Source organism: Triticum urartu, chromosome 6 (genome assembly GCF_003073215.2).
Source record: "Triticum urartu cultivar G1812 chromosome 6, Tu2.1, whole genome shotgun sequence".
In the NCBI taxonomy this organism is placed as follows: Eukaryota; Viridiplantae; Streptophyta; class Magnoliopsida; order Poales; family Poaceae; genus Triticum; species Triticum urartu.
In genome coordinates this window covers 496,811,084-496,827,947 of record NC_053027.1, presented here as the reverse complement: position 1 = coordinate 496,827,947, position 16,864 = coordinate 496,811,084, and the positions used below count along the sequence as shown (strand labels likewise).

Below are 16,864 nucleotides of genomic sequence, written 5' to 3'. Positions count from 1 at the left end.
ATGGAGTATGAGGGAGCAGTTCAGTAGTCTTCATCGAGTCATCGCAAACAAGAAAGGTGGTCCAACTTGAGGAGGTCAATATCGTCATCATTTAGCTCAAATGGACCATGTGCAAGGCAAAGGTAACCTTGATAGGTTTTCTATTTTACCGGCCTCATGGTGTCAACTAGGGACTGGGTTACAGGAATGATAGCCGTATTATCAAGGGAGGGCTCTCGAGTGAGTAGCCTAATCATATTGTTCGTATAGAGTTCAAACTTTTGCATCCTTGGCATCATCTTTCTTGGTTCTTATTTGCTTTTCTCTATGTGAGTTTCAGAGCTTGTGGTTATCTTCATGACTAGCTCAAGTTCATCGAAAACTGATTTCATATGCATCCTCTATTTCGTTTTCGGTGTTGGATATTTTCCAGGTCCTTATTTGAGCAAGGGTTCCCACCTTCTATTATTGGTATTTTCTCTTTTGCTGGTTCTTAATATACCCAACAAGTTTGAGTTCGTTGATTTCTGAGTTTGTTTGCGAAAGTTATGGTAGTTTTGGTCTTACTTGTGTTTCGTGCTCCTGTTGTACTGCACGTGTTAGTGGTTGTACCACTCAATTCTTGGGCGACCAAGGATTTGCTTGTGTGATCATGCATAACATGATCATGGAGGATAAGTGTGATGACAACATCTACGACCAAGGTTTGATTTTCAGGATGAAAATGTTAAGCTTGAGCGCCAAATACCGACAACATTTGAACAGTTCATCCAATTTCATCGTGAAATGCGTGACCGGAATACTCATATGCAGCTCCAAGATGACTTGGTTGAGCACATATGGACTCACATTGACAACTAGTAGATGTATCGCTGGAGGCGTACTAGGAGCACACGGAGGCTCCACTCCCTGTAATCCATACATCCATTACTATCTCGGGATGGATGCAGTTAATGCAGTGTAAGTTTGCTTCCATCCAATACGAGAAGCATATTGCGTATGAACAAAGAATCGCATTAATTTCACCCCCAACTGTCTTTTGTCAGATGCGAGCAATACGTTTGTACAAGCTCGGGTCAAGGAAGCCGGCCATGAGGAAGAAGCCCATGTCCTTCACCATGAGCACGACATATAGAACACAACGGGTGAGGAGGAGCACGTCCATGTCGGGCTTGACGGCGACGGAGGCACGGACGCGGAAGATGGCAGCTGTGGGAAGCGGCCAGTTCTTATCGTGCTTGGATGTAGTGTTCAGGAAGGCAGGCCATGGTGCCGGCGGCCGGGCATACGCGGTGTCGCCGGTGCCGCTCCACCATGAGACAATAACATATTAAATAATGTATAAGGCGATCGGAGACTCGGAGGACGCCGGCCACGCGCAAGCTCAGGTCTAGGACGGCGACTACGAGCATGAAGCTCACGACCTTGATCAGGGCGAGCACGGCATACATGACACTGTTGTTGAGGTGGGGCATGGCCATACAGAGCTTGACGGCGGCGGGGATGACTAGGAGGCGAACAACATATGCTATGAAGCTTTTCCCGACGGTGATGTTATCGCTGGCCGCGGGAACGGAGAACATGAGTCAGCGCCCAGGCAGACGCGGTGCCCTGAACGTGTCAAGCACAGACAACGATGGCTATCTAGATTTGCGCATCGTCTTCCTCCTTTCTTTCTCCACACACGTTGAGCTGGCCTCCAGAACGCATGACTTGGTGTCGGCGGTCATGGCGGACGTGGTGTCACCGGCCATGGAGGCACAGAACGTGGCAAGCTCGAGTGACGGCTAGGGCGGACACAATCTTCCTAGTTCATTCTAGTTTTATTCCACGTGGCAAGTAGAAGTTTGGAAAGAAGAGGCAAGAGCTGTAGAAGAGGATTTTGAAGAAGGATGGATGGGAAGAATCGCATTTCCTGAGGAAGAAGGGCAACGATGGGAGGATGAGGAGCGGGGTGCATTGAATTTGATGCTGGGTTGGTGTAACATCCCAAATTTTCAATTTGGAATGTTATAACTAGATCATATGCATATCATATTTTCTTGCATTTGGTTGATCCTAGAAATTTCACGCAACTCAAGGACCCTCGGAGAGAGTTGGAGATTTCGTTATTTTCATATTTGAGAGTTTTCTCGAATTTTGAAAAATAGGATCATTTGATTTATTTATTTTATCTTCAATAAATTTTCCGGTGTCAAAATATATGAGAGAGGGAATAATATGACTTTCCCAAATTTAGGAAAAATGAAGATATAATAAATAGATCAATTTTGCTTTCCGGTGTTTATTTGCATTTTATTTGGATAGGGAAAAATGCGCGTTTTCAAAAATTGCATTTTAGGTCCGGAGAAAAGTTCATTTTGTTCGGCTCATTTTTAGGAGTCGGGGAAAATTTACTTTAGATTTTTCGGAGTTCGTTTAGATCCCTTTTTGTTTTTTTTCTGCGCGAGGAAACTATTAAAAAAAAATTGAGCAGCGCCTTGGGCCAAAGGCCCAAGCCAAGCCACCTACCGCCGCGCTCCCAGGCGCCAGGCGCCGAGCCAGGAGCCGGTCGGCCGCCGCCGCCTCTTGCTAGGACCGAATCCTTTTAGGATTCTAGGGCGCCCCCTTTTCCCTTTTCCTTATTTCGTTTTCTTTAGTCCTACTCCGTTTATTTTCTAGATCTTTCCTATTCCTATTCTAATTCCTTGTCCTCTACCCCAAGTAAACCCCTCCCCTCCCCAATATAAATACCCAAGCACCCCCCTCTAAACACATCAAATCAAAGCTCTCCTCCACACCGCGCCTTGCACCGCCGCCGCGCCGCATCACACCGCGCCCTGCGTCACCGCCGCCGCGCCGCCTCACCCGCGCCGCCACCCCACACCCCGCGCCGCCGCCGCACCTTGCCGCCGCCGCCCCACACCCGCGCCGCCGCCGCACCTTGCCCACGCCGCCGCCCTACGCCGACGCCGTCGGAGCCCCGTTCACCGGAGACCTCGCCAAGGTAGCCCCGCGCTACATCTATTCTTTTCCTCGGATCGTTCTCTTCTAATCGTTCCGATTCTTTTCTTCTCTAAACCGTTCCGGTTTTCTAGATCAGTTTTTCGATCGGTTTTTCTTCTCCGAAACCCTAGATCGGATTCGTTTTCTTCTCCGATTTAGTTGCCTTTGGACCGTTCGCCGGACCGTTCGTCCTAACGAACGTGATCACCGGATTCTTCTAGGTTAACGAACGTCCGTTCGTTTAACCGTTCTTCTTTTTCTTTTCGTCGGATTTATTCCGCGATCGCGATCTCAGATCCGATCTTCTTCCTAGTCTATTTTTCCGCTCGTTTATCGGAATCAGGTGATTCAAGCGCCTGGAGTTTCGTCTCGAAACTGTCGTTCCGTCTAATCAACTTGAACAAGCTTTTGTTACAGTAAAATTTTGACCTAGTTTCAACTTGCTAGAACCGAGTTGTTTTCTTCCGCCGTTTGTTTTTCGTTCTTTCTTGTAACCGGAGTTCTTAAGTTGAACTACCTGGTTCGATCTCTTGTTCGAGTTTTACCTGTGCATTAGATGAGTACTTATTGTATGCTTGTTGTTTGTCTGCGATAGATTACCCGGATTGCGCCGCTTGTTACTTCGAAACCCTAGGACTCGCGGATCATCAGCAAGGCAAGTAACACTTTGATCATACCTTTTCTACAACCCATGTTTTATTGCATTAGATCAATCCTCACACATTGCATGATTATGATCTAATTAAATTGTGGGATGGGAAGTAGATGAGGTAGTACCTATTACCTGTATTATTATGAAACCTTTGGGAGTTACTTCTACGTTTGCTTATTATGCCATGCTATGCTAGTAGACGTGGATTGGGTGAGTGATATCCATGACAGATGTGAGATGCTAATTTTAATGATTTATTTAAGGTGGCAACTTAAACACACATCTGGGTGGATTGAGGCACCTGATGTCTATCAGGACTTGCCTGTTTTTTTTGGACCGCCACCCAGGCTCAAAGGGATCATAAGATAATTCATGCTAGAAACTTCCGTGTGCGGCCACATGCTACTATGGGCTCTGGCATAGTTGACTAAGTTGTGCGAACTCTTACGGGGTGGACTAGCAGATGTAGGGGATGTAGGTGTACCGGTCTACCCCACATGTAAGGTGCTAGTGCTTCTGAAAGACTATGTCTCGGTCATCCGTCTTCTCAAACACCATGTAGTGCGAGAAACCAAACGGAGGCGATCGAGTCATGTGGGGAAAAGTGCGCAAACCTCTGCAGAGTAACAAACAAATCATGATTAGCCGTGTCCCCGGTTATGGACAACTTGAGTATCTAGTACTTGAATATCATTGTGAATCTCAACATGTTACTTCTAATTAATGTTATTGGGTTTTAATTACTTTTAATTGGGATTGAGAATGCTGTCAACCATTCTCAATGTTTCACAACCACCATGATAGTTAAATAAATTTATTCCTTTGCAGTAGAGAAAAATTGGCTTTACGCAAAACTGTAACCATAGAGCTTTCCACCAGCCATATATGCATGTAGTATAGCTGTTTCATTCCATTACTCTCTATGTGTTACTTTGCCAGCATATTCCATGTGCTGACCCGTTTTCGGGCTGCAACGTTAATGTTGCAGACTTTTCAGACGACGATTGAGGTGCGTTTAGGTCGTGGTTCTATACTCAGTGATGCCGCTGGAGTTGATGGACCCATTTATCTTCCAAGTCTTTCGCTGTTATCTTTAAAATATGGCCTTAAGTCATATTTATTGTAATAAGTTTTTTTTTGAGCCATCGATGTAATAAGTGTGTGATTGCAACTCTGCTATAAAACCTTGATGTACTGTGTGGTGTCAGCATTACTGATCCAGGGATGACACCGTAGCACAGTAGACGTGATCCATTCGGGTCAGGTCGCTACAGTTGGTGGGTGTTGGTCGTTAAGGCAGATAGCGCGTGAAGTGCACATGCATGTCAGAAAGAACAGTTGTTTCATCATTTGATACGAAAATACTGGAGAGCTATACATGGTGCAGATTCATCTAATACACACTACCCTAATATAGTGGATGAGATTCCAATGCGATTGAATAGGAGCAATTTCAATGGGCGTAGTCGCCGGGTGCTCCAAGGCACTTTCGATGTATCACTTCATTTTCTTTTTCATCTATTCAAGACAATTTTGATTAGGTTATAAAACTATTTGAATGTTTTCATTCACATGTGAATTTATTTGATTATAAAACTATTTGCTATGTCTAATTTTAGTTCAAAAAATAATGACTAGACCTTCAGCCGGCTATGACGGACCAGACTGTGTTGGATGCATGGTCAACGCATCCACCGAAATGATCGAACACCCCGTTGTTCTGCCCAAACGGACAAAATCCACCGAAGACGAACGTCGGTGCTCATCATCCAAAAGAACTCGCCCCAAGCGTCGTCCACTCCAGCGAGCACTGAAAGTCAATGGCGGAAGCTTCTAGAACCTCCGAGGCGCGCCGCGACGCCGTGTTCGCGCGGTGGGTGATTTTCTCGCCGGCGCGCTCCCGTCGCCCCACCGACCTCAAGTCCCACGGCCCGGCAAACCCTAGCCCCGGCCCCGACGACGGCGCCCCCAAGCCGTCCTGCCCCTTCTGCCTCGGCCGCGAGTCCGAGTGCGCGCCGGAGATATTCCGTGTGCCGGCTCCCGACGAGTCGCCGTCGTGGCGGATCCGCGTGATCGAGAACCTCTTCCCAGCGCTGCGGCGCGAGGCGGCGCCGCCCGCACCGGAGGACGAGGAGCCCGTCGGCGCGGGGGAATGCGCCGTGAGGGGGTTCGGGTTCCACGACGTGGTCATCGAGACGCCGCACCATGAAGTGCGGCTCTGGGATCTGGAGGCGGAGGGGGTCCGCGACGTCCTGCTTGCGTACGCGCGTCGGGTGCAGCAGCTGGCTGAGCACCCAGCGGTGAAGTATGTTCAGGTACTTCTCTTTTTTAAGTTCAGCCCTTCTTCTTAGATAGCTAGGTCCGATACCTGGGTGTATATTATTTGACAATTGGTAAAACTTCGTAGTGCAAAATGCCATCTCGATAGGTCATAGAGGAATTGCAAACAAACAATGCAAATGTCTTTAGAAGGTGCTCCTAGCCCCTTGGCAGTTGCTATCTAGAGACTAGAAGTTAGTAGAACAAAAAAAAAAATTTCTTAGATGACAATGGGTGTCAAGGAAACTCTAGTTTTGATAGTTTAGGGTACGAACTATACGATTTAGGAGTTGGGTGTGAAATCAAACCGATGCAATAGTTGACAACCAAAAGTAGACTTTCCTAGATATTATGGTGAACTGAGATATGTGTGCAGTCCTACGGTTTCTTGTTTGTTCTCCGTACAATGTACCGATGTTTTGTGTGGTGGTCGGAGTAATCATACAGTATTATTGACAAAAAGGTATGTGATAATTCCTGTGTCATCTGATCTGTTGTGTTTCACGGATTATGCATACATGTGCCTTTTGGCAGCGCAGTTCAAATGCTAATAGCCCAGTATGTATGCTTAGTTTGGAGGTCAGGCCATAGATTGTTTTGTATTCGGGGGTACTTTCTGTGGACCTGATGTTTATGTCAAAACCTTTTTGGTATTATTACAGAAATGGACAACACTCATGCACTTTCTAACTGGAATCCGAACAACAAATTTCAAATCCTCTCTGTTCTGTTCTGTTCTGTTTTCTTTATGCATTTGCATAAGACTAGACATGTTTCTTCTTTTTTTGAGAACCAGCAGGCGCACTGCCTTTTCATATAGAAGAAGGAAGAGGGTAACCCATGTACAAAGTGGTTTGACACTTTTTTGAGGGGTACGTGCCGAAACCCCCAAATAAGGAAAAACTCGACTAACCTATGCCCTCACTTGGCGATTGGCTGGCACCATTTCCCGTTGCTTTATGTCCCCAAAAGCCAGAGATGCCACCTCGAGGTGGGTTAGGCATGTGCCATTGAAGATACGACGGTTCCTCTCCTTCCACAGGTTCCAAATAGTGTAGAGAAGGTGCCCACTGTGGCGGGACCGCGACTCCCCCGATTCCATTGAAAGCATGCAATCCCACCAGTTGGAGACGCCCCCAGGGTTCGGGAGAGTTAGGGTAGTCGTAGTTGCCTCCCCAGACAAGGACTTAATATGATTCCAGGCTACGACCGCAAAAGGACAATCCTTGCAACGGTGAGCCGCAGTCTAACTAGCAGCGCAGTGCAAGAGCTAATAGTCCAGTATGTGTATGCTTAGTTTGGAGGTTAGGCTGTAGATTGTTTTGTATACATGGTGCATACATGTGCCTTTTGGCAGCGCAGTTCAAGAGTAATAGCCCAGTATGTATGCTTAGTTTGGAGGTTAAGGCTGTAGATTGTTTTGTATTCTGGGGGACTTTCTGTGGGCCTGATGTTTTTGTCAAAACCTTTTTGGTACTACTACAGAAATGGACAAGAGTATGCACTTTCTAACTGGAAGCTGAACAACAAATTTCCAATCCTGTCTGTTCTGTTTTGTTTTCTTTATGCATTTCCATAAGATTAGACTTTTTTTTTGAGGAACCAGCAGGAGCACTGCCTTTTTGATATAGAAGAAGTAATAAGGTAACCCATGTACAACGTGGTTTGACGCGTTTTTGAGGGGAACACGTGCTGAAACCACCAAATAAGGAAAAAAAAAACTCGACTAGTCTATGCCCTCACTTGGCGGTTGCCTGGCAAACGCCATTTCCCGTTGCTTTTATGTCCTCAAAAGCCAGAGATGCCACCTCGAGGTGGCTTAAGCGTGTGCCACTGAAGATACGACGGTTCCTCTCCTTCCACAGGTTCCAAATAGTGTGGCGGGGTCGCGATTCCTTGGACTCCACTGAAAGCATGCCATCCCACCAGTCCGAGACGCCCCCAGGGTTCGGGAGAGTTAGGGTAGTCGTGGTTGCCTCCCCAGATAAGGACTTAATATGATTCCAGGCCGCGACCGCAAAAGGACAATCCTTACAAAGTTGGGCTGCAGTCTCCGGGGCCTGAAGGCAAAGCTGACAATGGGCAATGGGGGTCGTGAGGCCATCCCTTAACCGCCAATATGTTGGCTGTGAGACTCCTGCCGTGGAGAGCAAGCCAGGAGAAGAGTTTGCATTTTGGCTCAGCATGGGTGGACCAGATCTATTCCTTCTAGTAGCAATTTTGAAAAGGCAGGCATCACATGCTTCAGCTGCCCATGTCTGCTCCAATTATCATGCCAGAATAAAGCCCTCTGCCCATTTCCAAAGGTGTTGGTAGTAGAAGCCCAGAAGAGATCCATATTTGTCGCAAGGAAGTAGCCCACCCATGGGCGGTCAGGGTCGGTCCATTGCAACCAAGCCCATCGCAAATGCAAGGCCCTGCCAAATCTGTCTATGTCGGCAATACCCAGACCACCCAGTCCCTTTGGCCGACACACAGTTTTCCAATTCATGAGGGAGTGGCCCGCCTGAATGTCATCACTGCCATCGCCACGCTAGACGAAATTGCGCGTGTTGATTGACAAATAGTGAAAAACTGCACTATTTTCAATCAACATGTCTAATCAGCCCGACAAATAGTGCAATTTTCACTCAGTGTGTTGCTCTCATACTCAGCTCTCTTTATTGCACTGCAACACAACATATCTGTGCTTATAGGAACCCGTAAGCTGATTTGAAGAAATGGCAGTTATTGGTAAGGTAATGTCAATACTTCAGTGGCTTGTTTCAACTCTTTGATCATAGTTACACTAGCTAAGTACTCGTGTGTTGCTACGGAAGTTAAATGCTCATGCATTGGTATTGAAGTTCTTGTATTGCATAAGTTGTTTAAACGCTTCGTTATAGTCCCTAACTCTGCACATATAAAAATATTACTTATTTGTATGCAATTATTTATATATATTAGGCTGGTCATAGTGGTGAGCTAATTTAGACTAGTAACACGCATATGTTACTAGTCTATGTTACTAATTCCATAGTGGTATGTGTGATAACATAAATAACTTCATTTATTACTTTGTAGAGTCATTTTGTTAGGGAGCGCTATGTGATGGTGACATATTATGTCACTCCACTTGTCTCTATCATTTTTAATTACTTGCCAAATCATTTTTTGGGCAAGGGGAAGTGGGCCGGGGCGGGGAGGGTTAAGGCCGACGGAGTGGCTCCGGCGCAGGGCGCGGCGGCCGGCGGCCAGCAGACAGGCTGGACGCCGGAGCCAGAAGAGGCGCCCCGCTGCCACCATCCTGGGAGCCGGCTCGGGCTTCGCCGGCCGCTTCTCCGATGACGGTGAGGTGGCGGGAGGGTCGGGGAGGCCCCCTGGCGACCGCGGTTAGGGCGCCCCCGCTGCTGCAAGGGGGGAGGGGGCGGTCGCGTAGTCTTATATACATGCATGTGCCGTTTACTATTTGTGGATCTCTTTCTGTAAAACGCATATAAATTCTTTTTATTGTGTATTGAAAGACGAATGCCGAGAATGTGCAAAGTTAACACACCATCAATGGTGGCTGTCACCAGTAAATGCAAAACTATAATTGGTGCACAGGTGTAGCTGGATGAATTTCTCCTTGCGTTTGATACTTAAAATGAGGACGAATGTGCTAAGCTGGAGGCTATATTGTTACTTTGCTAGAGAACCATGCTAAACTCTTACCTTCATTTCTCAAATATTATTGGCTTTTTGTAAGACTTAAATGTTTCATCTTCTGTACAGCATCACTTGAACTCAAATACGAATGAAACCTGCTTATTAATTAAGGCCACACCGGCACCCTGACGAGTGCGGTGGACCTGGCATGTGTGTGGGCTGTAGCCCATGAGGCTAGTGCCGTATGTGGCCAAGGTCCTGTGTGTGTGTGGAGGATGTATTTAACACTTAACCCCTGTATCGATCGAGGCATGAAATGAGTATCATCTGCTCTCTCACGTCTCTGCTTCTTCTTACCTACTTTCTCCCCAAGACTCATCTCATCCCCTTCCCCAATTTACCCAATCCTCTTGTGCGATCCCAATCCAACAATTGGTTCCTTACATTAAGGTAGTCCTGAGGTGGCTCCAACTCTTGCTCATGCATCGGTACTTAAAAGATGTCCGGTTTTTGTTCTCAAATTCATATTTCACTGTCTATTTGTTGGTGCTGCTGTGGTACTGTAAAAATTACCAGCATGTAAGAGCCCTTAGGGCATGTACAATGGTTGATAAGATAGTCTTATCTTAAATTTTGCATGTAATTTAGAGATGACAAAAAAAGAGTCTACAATGGGTCATCTCTTAGCCTTATCTTCAATAACTAGCAATTCCTAAAAACGTGGTGAGACATATTGTGCTAAGAGATCATCTCTTGTCTTCTCTTAAATAAGAGAAGACAAGCCTTTTCTTATAAGTTCTCTCTCCTCCACCTCATCATTAATCCTACGTGGCACTCCTAAGATAGCACCATTGTACATGCCCTTATTTCTATGTATAATTAGCTACTTGAGTTACATCCTTTACTGTAGCTCGACCAAATAGTTGCTAAATTCCTCTTAATGTGCTGAAAATTGTCCATTTTTGGAATTTCATAGGTGTTCAAGAACCAGGGGGCATCTGCCGGAGCTTCAATGGCACACTCACACAGCCAGATGCTGGGAACTCCTTTTGTCCCTCCATCTGTTACCTCCCGGCTTAACTGCATGAAGGAGGTCTTTGAGAGGTCAGGAAAGTGCAGCCTCTGTGCGGTTGTGTCCAAGGATATCTTGGTCAGTGAGACGCACAATTTTTCTGCATTTGTCCCTTTTGCAGCTTCTTATCCATTTGAGATATGGATCGTTCCTCGGCAACATAGCTCCTACTTCCATGAAACAGATCAGGATAAGGTATAATTTTTTCCTGAATCTGTTTGGTCTTCCATTGTTGTATAAACCATACTAGTTCAAATCACATTCGTCTGCAGAAATGGAAGTGTAATAGCCTGAAGTAGGAAAATAAATTTCATAGACTACACAGCTTCTCCTGCCACCTGGCTGTGCTCATTGCCCTTTTTATTGCATTAAATGATTGCTATGTTGTCCACAGGTATTGGATCTTGCGGGCCTGTTGAAAAGCATGCTTCAGAAGTTGTGTAAGCAACTCAATGACCCCCCATTCAACTATATGATCCACAGCGCACCGTTTGGACTTTCCTCATCTTGTCTACCTTACACACATTGGTTCCTCCAAATAGTGCCACAGTTGAGTGTAATCGGTGGATTTGAGATAGGAAGCGGGTGCCACATAAACCCAGTTTTCCCGGAAGATGCTGCAAAAATTCTGAGGGAAATCGACGGCTCAGTATAGTTCGGTACTTACATGTGATTTGTTTCTCGGTCGTGTAAAAAAAGAAGTTTGTATGTCGCTAATAATCTGAGTGGACCGTTAACTTTACATACTGCTGAGAATTTGATCAAACTTGGAAGTTTTAACCTTACTAATGTTATTCTGTTACCTGGAAGGGTGGTCTTGAACTAAAGTTGTCTGAGCCTCTTACCGAATTGGTTGTGATAGACTCATAGCACAGCTATGGTTCAGTGTACATTGACCTGATGGTACAACTATAAACTACCCAAGATGTTCGGCTGGTTTCTGAAGACACGCTCGGAGCCAGGAACTTCAGAAAGACCAGGCGGGTAGAGCACTTGTATTGTCGAACCAGAGTTTTTTTTTTTTGAAAAAACAACAGGCCATTCCATTGATTTTCATTAAAGAAACCACTAGTCTGCAAAGTTAAGTATTGAATCGGAGGTTATGAAACAATATTGTTTCCTCCTTTGTCCACCTACAAATCACATTTTTTTTTTTGGAGACAAACCTACAAATCACATGAAACAAAAGTCTTAGCACTTGAACTGATGGCTCGTACAACCACATTTGGCCTCTAGCTGGCTATTATGAAACAACTTGTTGACCGTGTATCTTGTCCCTGCACTCTGTGCTCCTCTATTTCTCTCTCATGATCTTGCTCCTTGCCCATTCCTCTACTGCCCACAATGCAAAATTATTTTTAAGAAACACAACCAGTCTCTAGGTGCACATTTTGCTGTCTCAACCACTTCCAATCCCTCCAATGACCCCCCCCCCCCCCCCCCCCCCCCCCCCCCCCCCCCCCCCCCCCCCCCCCCCAATTGCTCGTAAGAGCCTCAGTTGCCAATCTTTACTTTTGACAAAATAACTAATTGCAAACATAGAGAATAATAGGCTGATATATTTATAGAAGCTCCAACACATAAAAAAAAAGGGAGAAAACACAAGCATGCATATTGGAGATATCTCTAGCCGTGGTACACCAAAAAACTACTTTTTTCATAGACCAGTCAAGCAACTTGTAGAGTTGTAGTTGACCATAGCTCATTCTGATACAAAACCAAGCAACAAAGGTAAATAATACTCCTTAAATATATAGCCTTACTTTCAAAAAGGTAGCTCAATTTACAAGAAAATGATGTTGGCTACATAACTTAAAATAGGAATGCTCGACTGATTAAAATGGGAGTTGAGGGTGTTATTTGTGATGCCCAAAAGTGGTTGCATAGACCGCAAAGTAAGCTTGGACACTCGCTGTAAGCTCGGGACGGACGTTTATTTGTACAGTGCTATCAACTTGCACATGTCTCTCACAAGAGAAATAGCCACCTCCTAGGGTTCCCCTCATGCTGCCATCTTGCCCCCCCCCCCATGTCCTCTTCTTTGCTATTTCGGTCATGTTTAATTTTTTGGTTTTTGTTTCCCTAGCAACGTTTGCGAAGTGGCGGCGGGCTGGTGGCGATGACACGTTGGAATAAGGTGTTTCCGTCCTCTCCTACCTTGATGGCGTCCAATTCGGCGACAACGAAGGTCCTGTAAGGGGTAGGTATCTCCAGATTTGTTGGTTCCCTTTGGAACTTGGTAGCTGGTGTGTCTATCAAGGGAAACTAGCTGGTTATTGGTGCGGCGACTTCGACCTTTTCATAACTCCACGTCAAAGTCTGGTTTCTACACCCCTCTGGATTGATGGTGAAGGATTGAAAGCCTAAGCTGCGTAGGGTGCTGCCCCAACCAATGTTTCTTCAAGGACTACTAAATCTAGTTGTTCACGGCGAGTGACTATTGCGGTCTTCAAAGTCTTGTGTGACGATGACGTTTGCAGGTGTCCCTATGCTTTATTGCATGTTCAGTGCATTTTTCAAGCTTCAGTGGATGACGAGCCAGCGAAGGAAGAAGCTGTACAATATGATTTTTAATGTATTTTTTTTACAGTTTGTTTTGTGTCTTGTTTGACCTTCGGTGGTTTTGTCTACTGTTTTCCTTAATAAATAGTATTGAATATGAGATGTCCTTTCGATGTCTTTTCTCACATAAAAGAATAAAAGAAATTGCGCCTTGCACCCTTTCTTCCACGACTTGCAAAGGCCCGCCGAGATCCATGGCTTGGCACATGGACTTCGTCCAGTCACATTTGAGATTTACACATCATATGGGTCAATGTCTTTGACCAAAAGATATTAGTAATCAATTGATTTCATGTTGTATCCAGAGGAAACAGATGTACATTGAAACCTGGTCGATCGAGACTTCTTCCTTTGTGAGAACGGAGCGTAGCTCAGTTAGCAAGGCACGGGAGTTCGCAGCCAGCCCACTAGGGTTCGAGTCTTGGCTCGGACGCTTGATGCTCACGGAGTTTTCTTTTATAAAAAAAAATGCTAACAAGCTAGTCTAGTCTGGGTTGGTCTTGTTTTTTTTTTTTTAACTCCTCCCTTCGTTTCCGTCGGGTGCCCTCCATCTCCAGCGACTATTCCCTGCGAGACAAGAGGAACCCCCTATCTACGTTCACAATGCAGCAGTTTCATTGTCTTAGAGGTCACATTTGACTCGGAGTCTCGGAGGCATCATACATGAGCCACAAGTCAGCGGAAGGTATGAGTTAATCAATTGATTTCCTGTTGCCCTCCTAATAATACTACTAGTAGCATGCATCCATAGCCGCCGGGCATATCATATACTCACTAACCGAAGAACGCCATTAACTACTTCCAGAGGACCAGGCCCAGTCCCATGGAGGAAAGTCAATGCCAAGAATGGCAATGGAGCCGTGTCAAACGTCGATTGCCGGACCATGACGGAAGTCCCACAGTACGCTTCCGCTCTTGCAAAACGCCAATTTCCGGTGCGCTGGCGGGCGCCGCAAAGGTATACTGGACCTCTTCAATCATCGTTATCTCCCCGTGCAAAGCGGTCTTGACGGGCTACGGAGCACAATGCTACAACCAAATGCGGTACGTAGCAGTACTATATATATACAGGCAGAACTCCATCGTGGAAACATACTAGGCAAGAAAGGGAAAGAGAAATAGACAGCGGAAAGTTGCCTCCGTCGTGGAAACCGGCTAGGGGTGAGAGAGTTCAGTTTTGGCAACCAGCATCAGCATGGGAAGTGTTCCGGCAGCCACCCCCAGCGTGCGCGAGATCTGTCGCGCGCAGCGCGCCGACGGGCCGGCGGCCGTGCTCGCCATCGGCACGGCCAACCCGGCGCACTGCGTGCCCCAGGACGAGTTCCCCGACTTCTACTTCCGCGCCACCAACAGCGACCACCTCACCGCCCTCAAGGGCAAGTTCAAGAGAGTCTGTAAGCGCGCATGCTGCAAGCTCCAGCCCAGCTTTCTTGGTCATCTTCCATCTAGGACGTACGTGTTTGATCGGTCCATTAGCTAACTGTTTGTTTGGTTGGCATGTGTCGAGCACAGTTCAGAAGCTAGGCGTTGAGAGACGCTACCTCCACCATACGGAGGAGCTGCTCCGCGCCCACCCGGAGTTCCTCGACGACGAGGCGGCGTCCCTGGACGCCCGGCTGGACATCGTCGCCACCGCCGTCCCGGAGCTGGCCGCGGAGGCCTCTAAGAAGGCCATCGCCGAGTGGGGCCGGCCGGCCGCCGACATCACCCACCTCGTTGTCACCACGAACTCCGGCGCCCACATCCCGGGCGTCGACTTCCGCCTCATCGCGCTCCTCGGGCTCCGCCCCTCCGTGCGCCGAACCATGCTCTACCTCAACGGCTGCTTCGCCGGCTCCGCCGCGCTGCGCCTCGCCAAGGACCTCGCCGAGAACAACCGCGGCGCGCGCGTCCTCGTGGTCTGCGCCGAGCTCACCCTCATGCTGTTCAACGGGCCCAAGGAGGGCTCCTTCGAGAGGCTCATCCACCAGGGGCTCTTCGGCGACGGCGCGGGCGCCGTCGTCGTCGGCGCCGACCCGCTGAGCCCCGTCGAGCACGCCCTGTTCGAGATGGTGTCCGCCGCGCAGACGGTGATCCCGGACTCCGGCGACGCCATCACCATGCACATCACCAAGGGCGGGTTCGGCGGCAACATCTCCACGAGGGAGGTCCCGGTGTTCATCGGCGACAACGTCGAGCGGTGCCTCCACGACTCGCTGGAGCCGCTCGGCGTCGGCGCGAAATGGAACGACCTCTTCTGGGCGGTGCACCCCGGGTCGTCTGCCATACTGGACCGCATTGACACCGTGCTCCAGCTCGAGCCGGAGAAGCTGGCGGCGAGCCGCCGGGTGCTAAGCGACTACGGCAACATGTTCGGCGTGACGATTATATTTGTCCTCGACGAGCTGCGCCAGAGGCTTAGGGAGCAGGAAGGGGTCGGCGGCGCGCCGGAGTGGGGTGTGGTGATGACCTTCGGGCCGGGGCTCACCGTGGAGACGATGGTGTTGCACGCCACAGGGCACATGCATGCGTCCCCATGAAGAGGAATTGTCACTGGATTAACATGTCAATTCGTTGTATCAGTTGCACTTATTTGGCATTGTTTGAAGTCGTTTACCAAAACCATCCTTACTTGAATGTGTGCGTAATAATAAAGTCAAAGTTCAATAGTTTCAGGATCTATACAGTTTGGACTCTTTTTGGAAAAAATCACCATACGTTGATTAAGAAACGATGATACTATCATCCGTGACAAAATTCTTCATGACGGAACAGCCCCAACAAGCACTCTAGTCTAGAAACTAAATCATGTTTAGCAATCTCATGGGCCACTCTATTGCCGGCACGATCCACCTTTGCGATGCTACATTGGGGAATAGGGGGTCAATTTGTTAGATCAATTACACTTGATATTTGACATTGTCGTTCAGGTGAAATTGTTTAGCAAAACCAACCTTGATTGTGTGCTTGATAAAGTCAAAGTTCAAGAGTCTCGTGATTTATCATTTTCACATTGTTTTAATATAATACAATCTTGATCGTTGTATTGCAACATTTTCAATTCTTCCGCGGTTGCTTCACGATCCGGCTCTTTTTCGTCCTCAAAGAATTCACCTTGCAAAACACACGAACAACGACCCAAACGCCGGGTCATGACCAAGAATATGCATTTTTATTTTATGTTTCCAACTAGCAAAGTTTCTACCATCAACATATGGTCTTCTACGACGGTAATTTCCCTCACTAGACACCATGCTCTCTTTGGTGGTTAAACCAATGCAATGGAGACCAATGCTCCGATACCACTTGTAAGATCGCGGGTAGGTCTAAAGGGGCGTGATTAGATTACTTGACCAAATAAAACTTAACATTTTTCCAATTTTAGTTCTTGACAAGTTTTAGCAATTCACACAAGTTAAGCAACACCCTACACATGCAAGTCTAGATAGTGGGCAACGGAAAGTAAAGACTTTGCACATGAACATAAAGAAGGGGATCGGAGAAATCAAATGCAATAAAGACACGGTAATTTTTGGCGTGGTTCGGATAGGTGGTGCTATCGTACACCCATGTTGATGAAGAATTCAACCCACAGAGGGTCACGACTACACAAGTTCACGGAGGGATCCACCCACAAAGGAACGAAGAAGCAACCTTATCTATGCCGTCATAACTTACGTCCATGAAGG

The 16,864-nt window shown here is 47.1% G+C and overlaps 2 protein-coding genes across 2 annotated transcripts; both read left to right on the top strand.

Annotated features, from left to right (window-relative positions):
- The first annotated feature begins 5,337 nt into the window (after positions 1-5,337).
- LOC125514547 (ADP-glucose phosphorylase) lies at positions 5,338-11,443 on the top strand. The gene is made up of 3 exons (XM_048679886.1): positions 5,338-5,931; positions 10,539-10,829; positions 11,029-11,443. Exons 1-3 carry the CDS (start codon positions 5,437-5,439, stop codon positions 11,287-11,289), a joined length of 1,047 nt encoding a protein of 348 aa, XP_048535843.1. The 5' UTR covers positions 5,338-5,436; the 3' UTR covers positions 11,290-11,443.
- A 2,823-nt stretch (positions 11,444-14,266) lies between these two features.
- Positions 14,267-15,857, top strand: LOC125514546 (bisdemethoxycurcumin synthase-like). Its single transcript, XM_048679885.1, has 2 exons — positions 14,267-14,590; positions 14,709-15,857. The coding sequence occupies exons 1-2, from the start codon at positions 14,392-14,394 to the stop codon at positions 15,713-15,715; spliced, it is 1,206 nt and encodes a 401-aa protein (XP_048535842.1). The 5' UTR covers positions 14,267-14,391; the 3' UTR covers positions 15,716-15,857.
- The last annotated feature ends 1,007 nt before the right edge of the window (positions 15,858-16,864 follow it).

What these genes read in the sequence shown, in the direction of transcription:
- LOC125514546 (XM_048679885.1), top strand. Translation starts at nt 14,392, where the DNA reads ATGGGAAGTGTTCCGGCAGCCACCCCCAGCGTGCGCGAGATCTGTCGC. An exon ending in GGGCAAGTTCAAGAGAGTCT is followed by an intron (nt 14,591 to 14,708) that starts GTAAGCGCGCAT and finishes TGTCGAGCACAG; the next exon opens with TTCAGAAGCTAGGCGTTGAG.
- LOC125514547 (XM_048679886.1), top strand. Translation starts at nt 5,437, where the DNA reads ATGGCGGAAGCTTCTAGAACCTCCGAGGCGCGCCGCGACGCCGTGTTC. An exon ending in CAGCGGTGAAGTATGTTCAG is followed by an intron (nt 5,932 to 10,538) that starts GTACTTCTCTTT and finishes GGAATTTCATAG; the next exon opens with GTGTTCAAGAACCAGGGGGC. An exon ending in ATGAAACAGATCAGGATAAG is followed by an intron (nt 10,830 to 11,028) that starts GTATAATTTTTT and finishes TGTTGTCCACAG; the next exon opens with GTATTGGATCTTGCGGGCCT.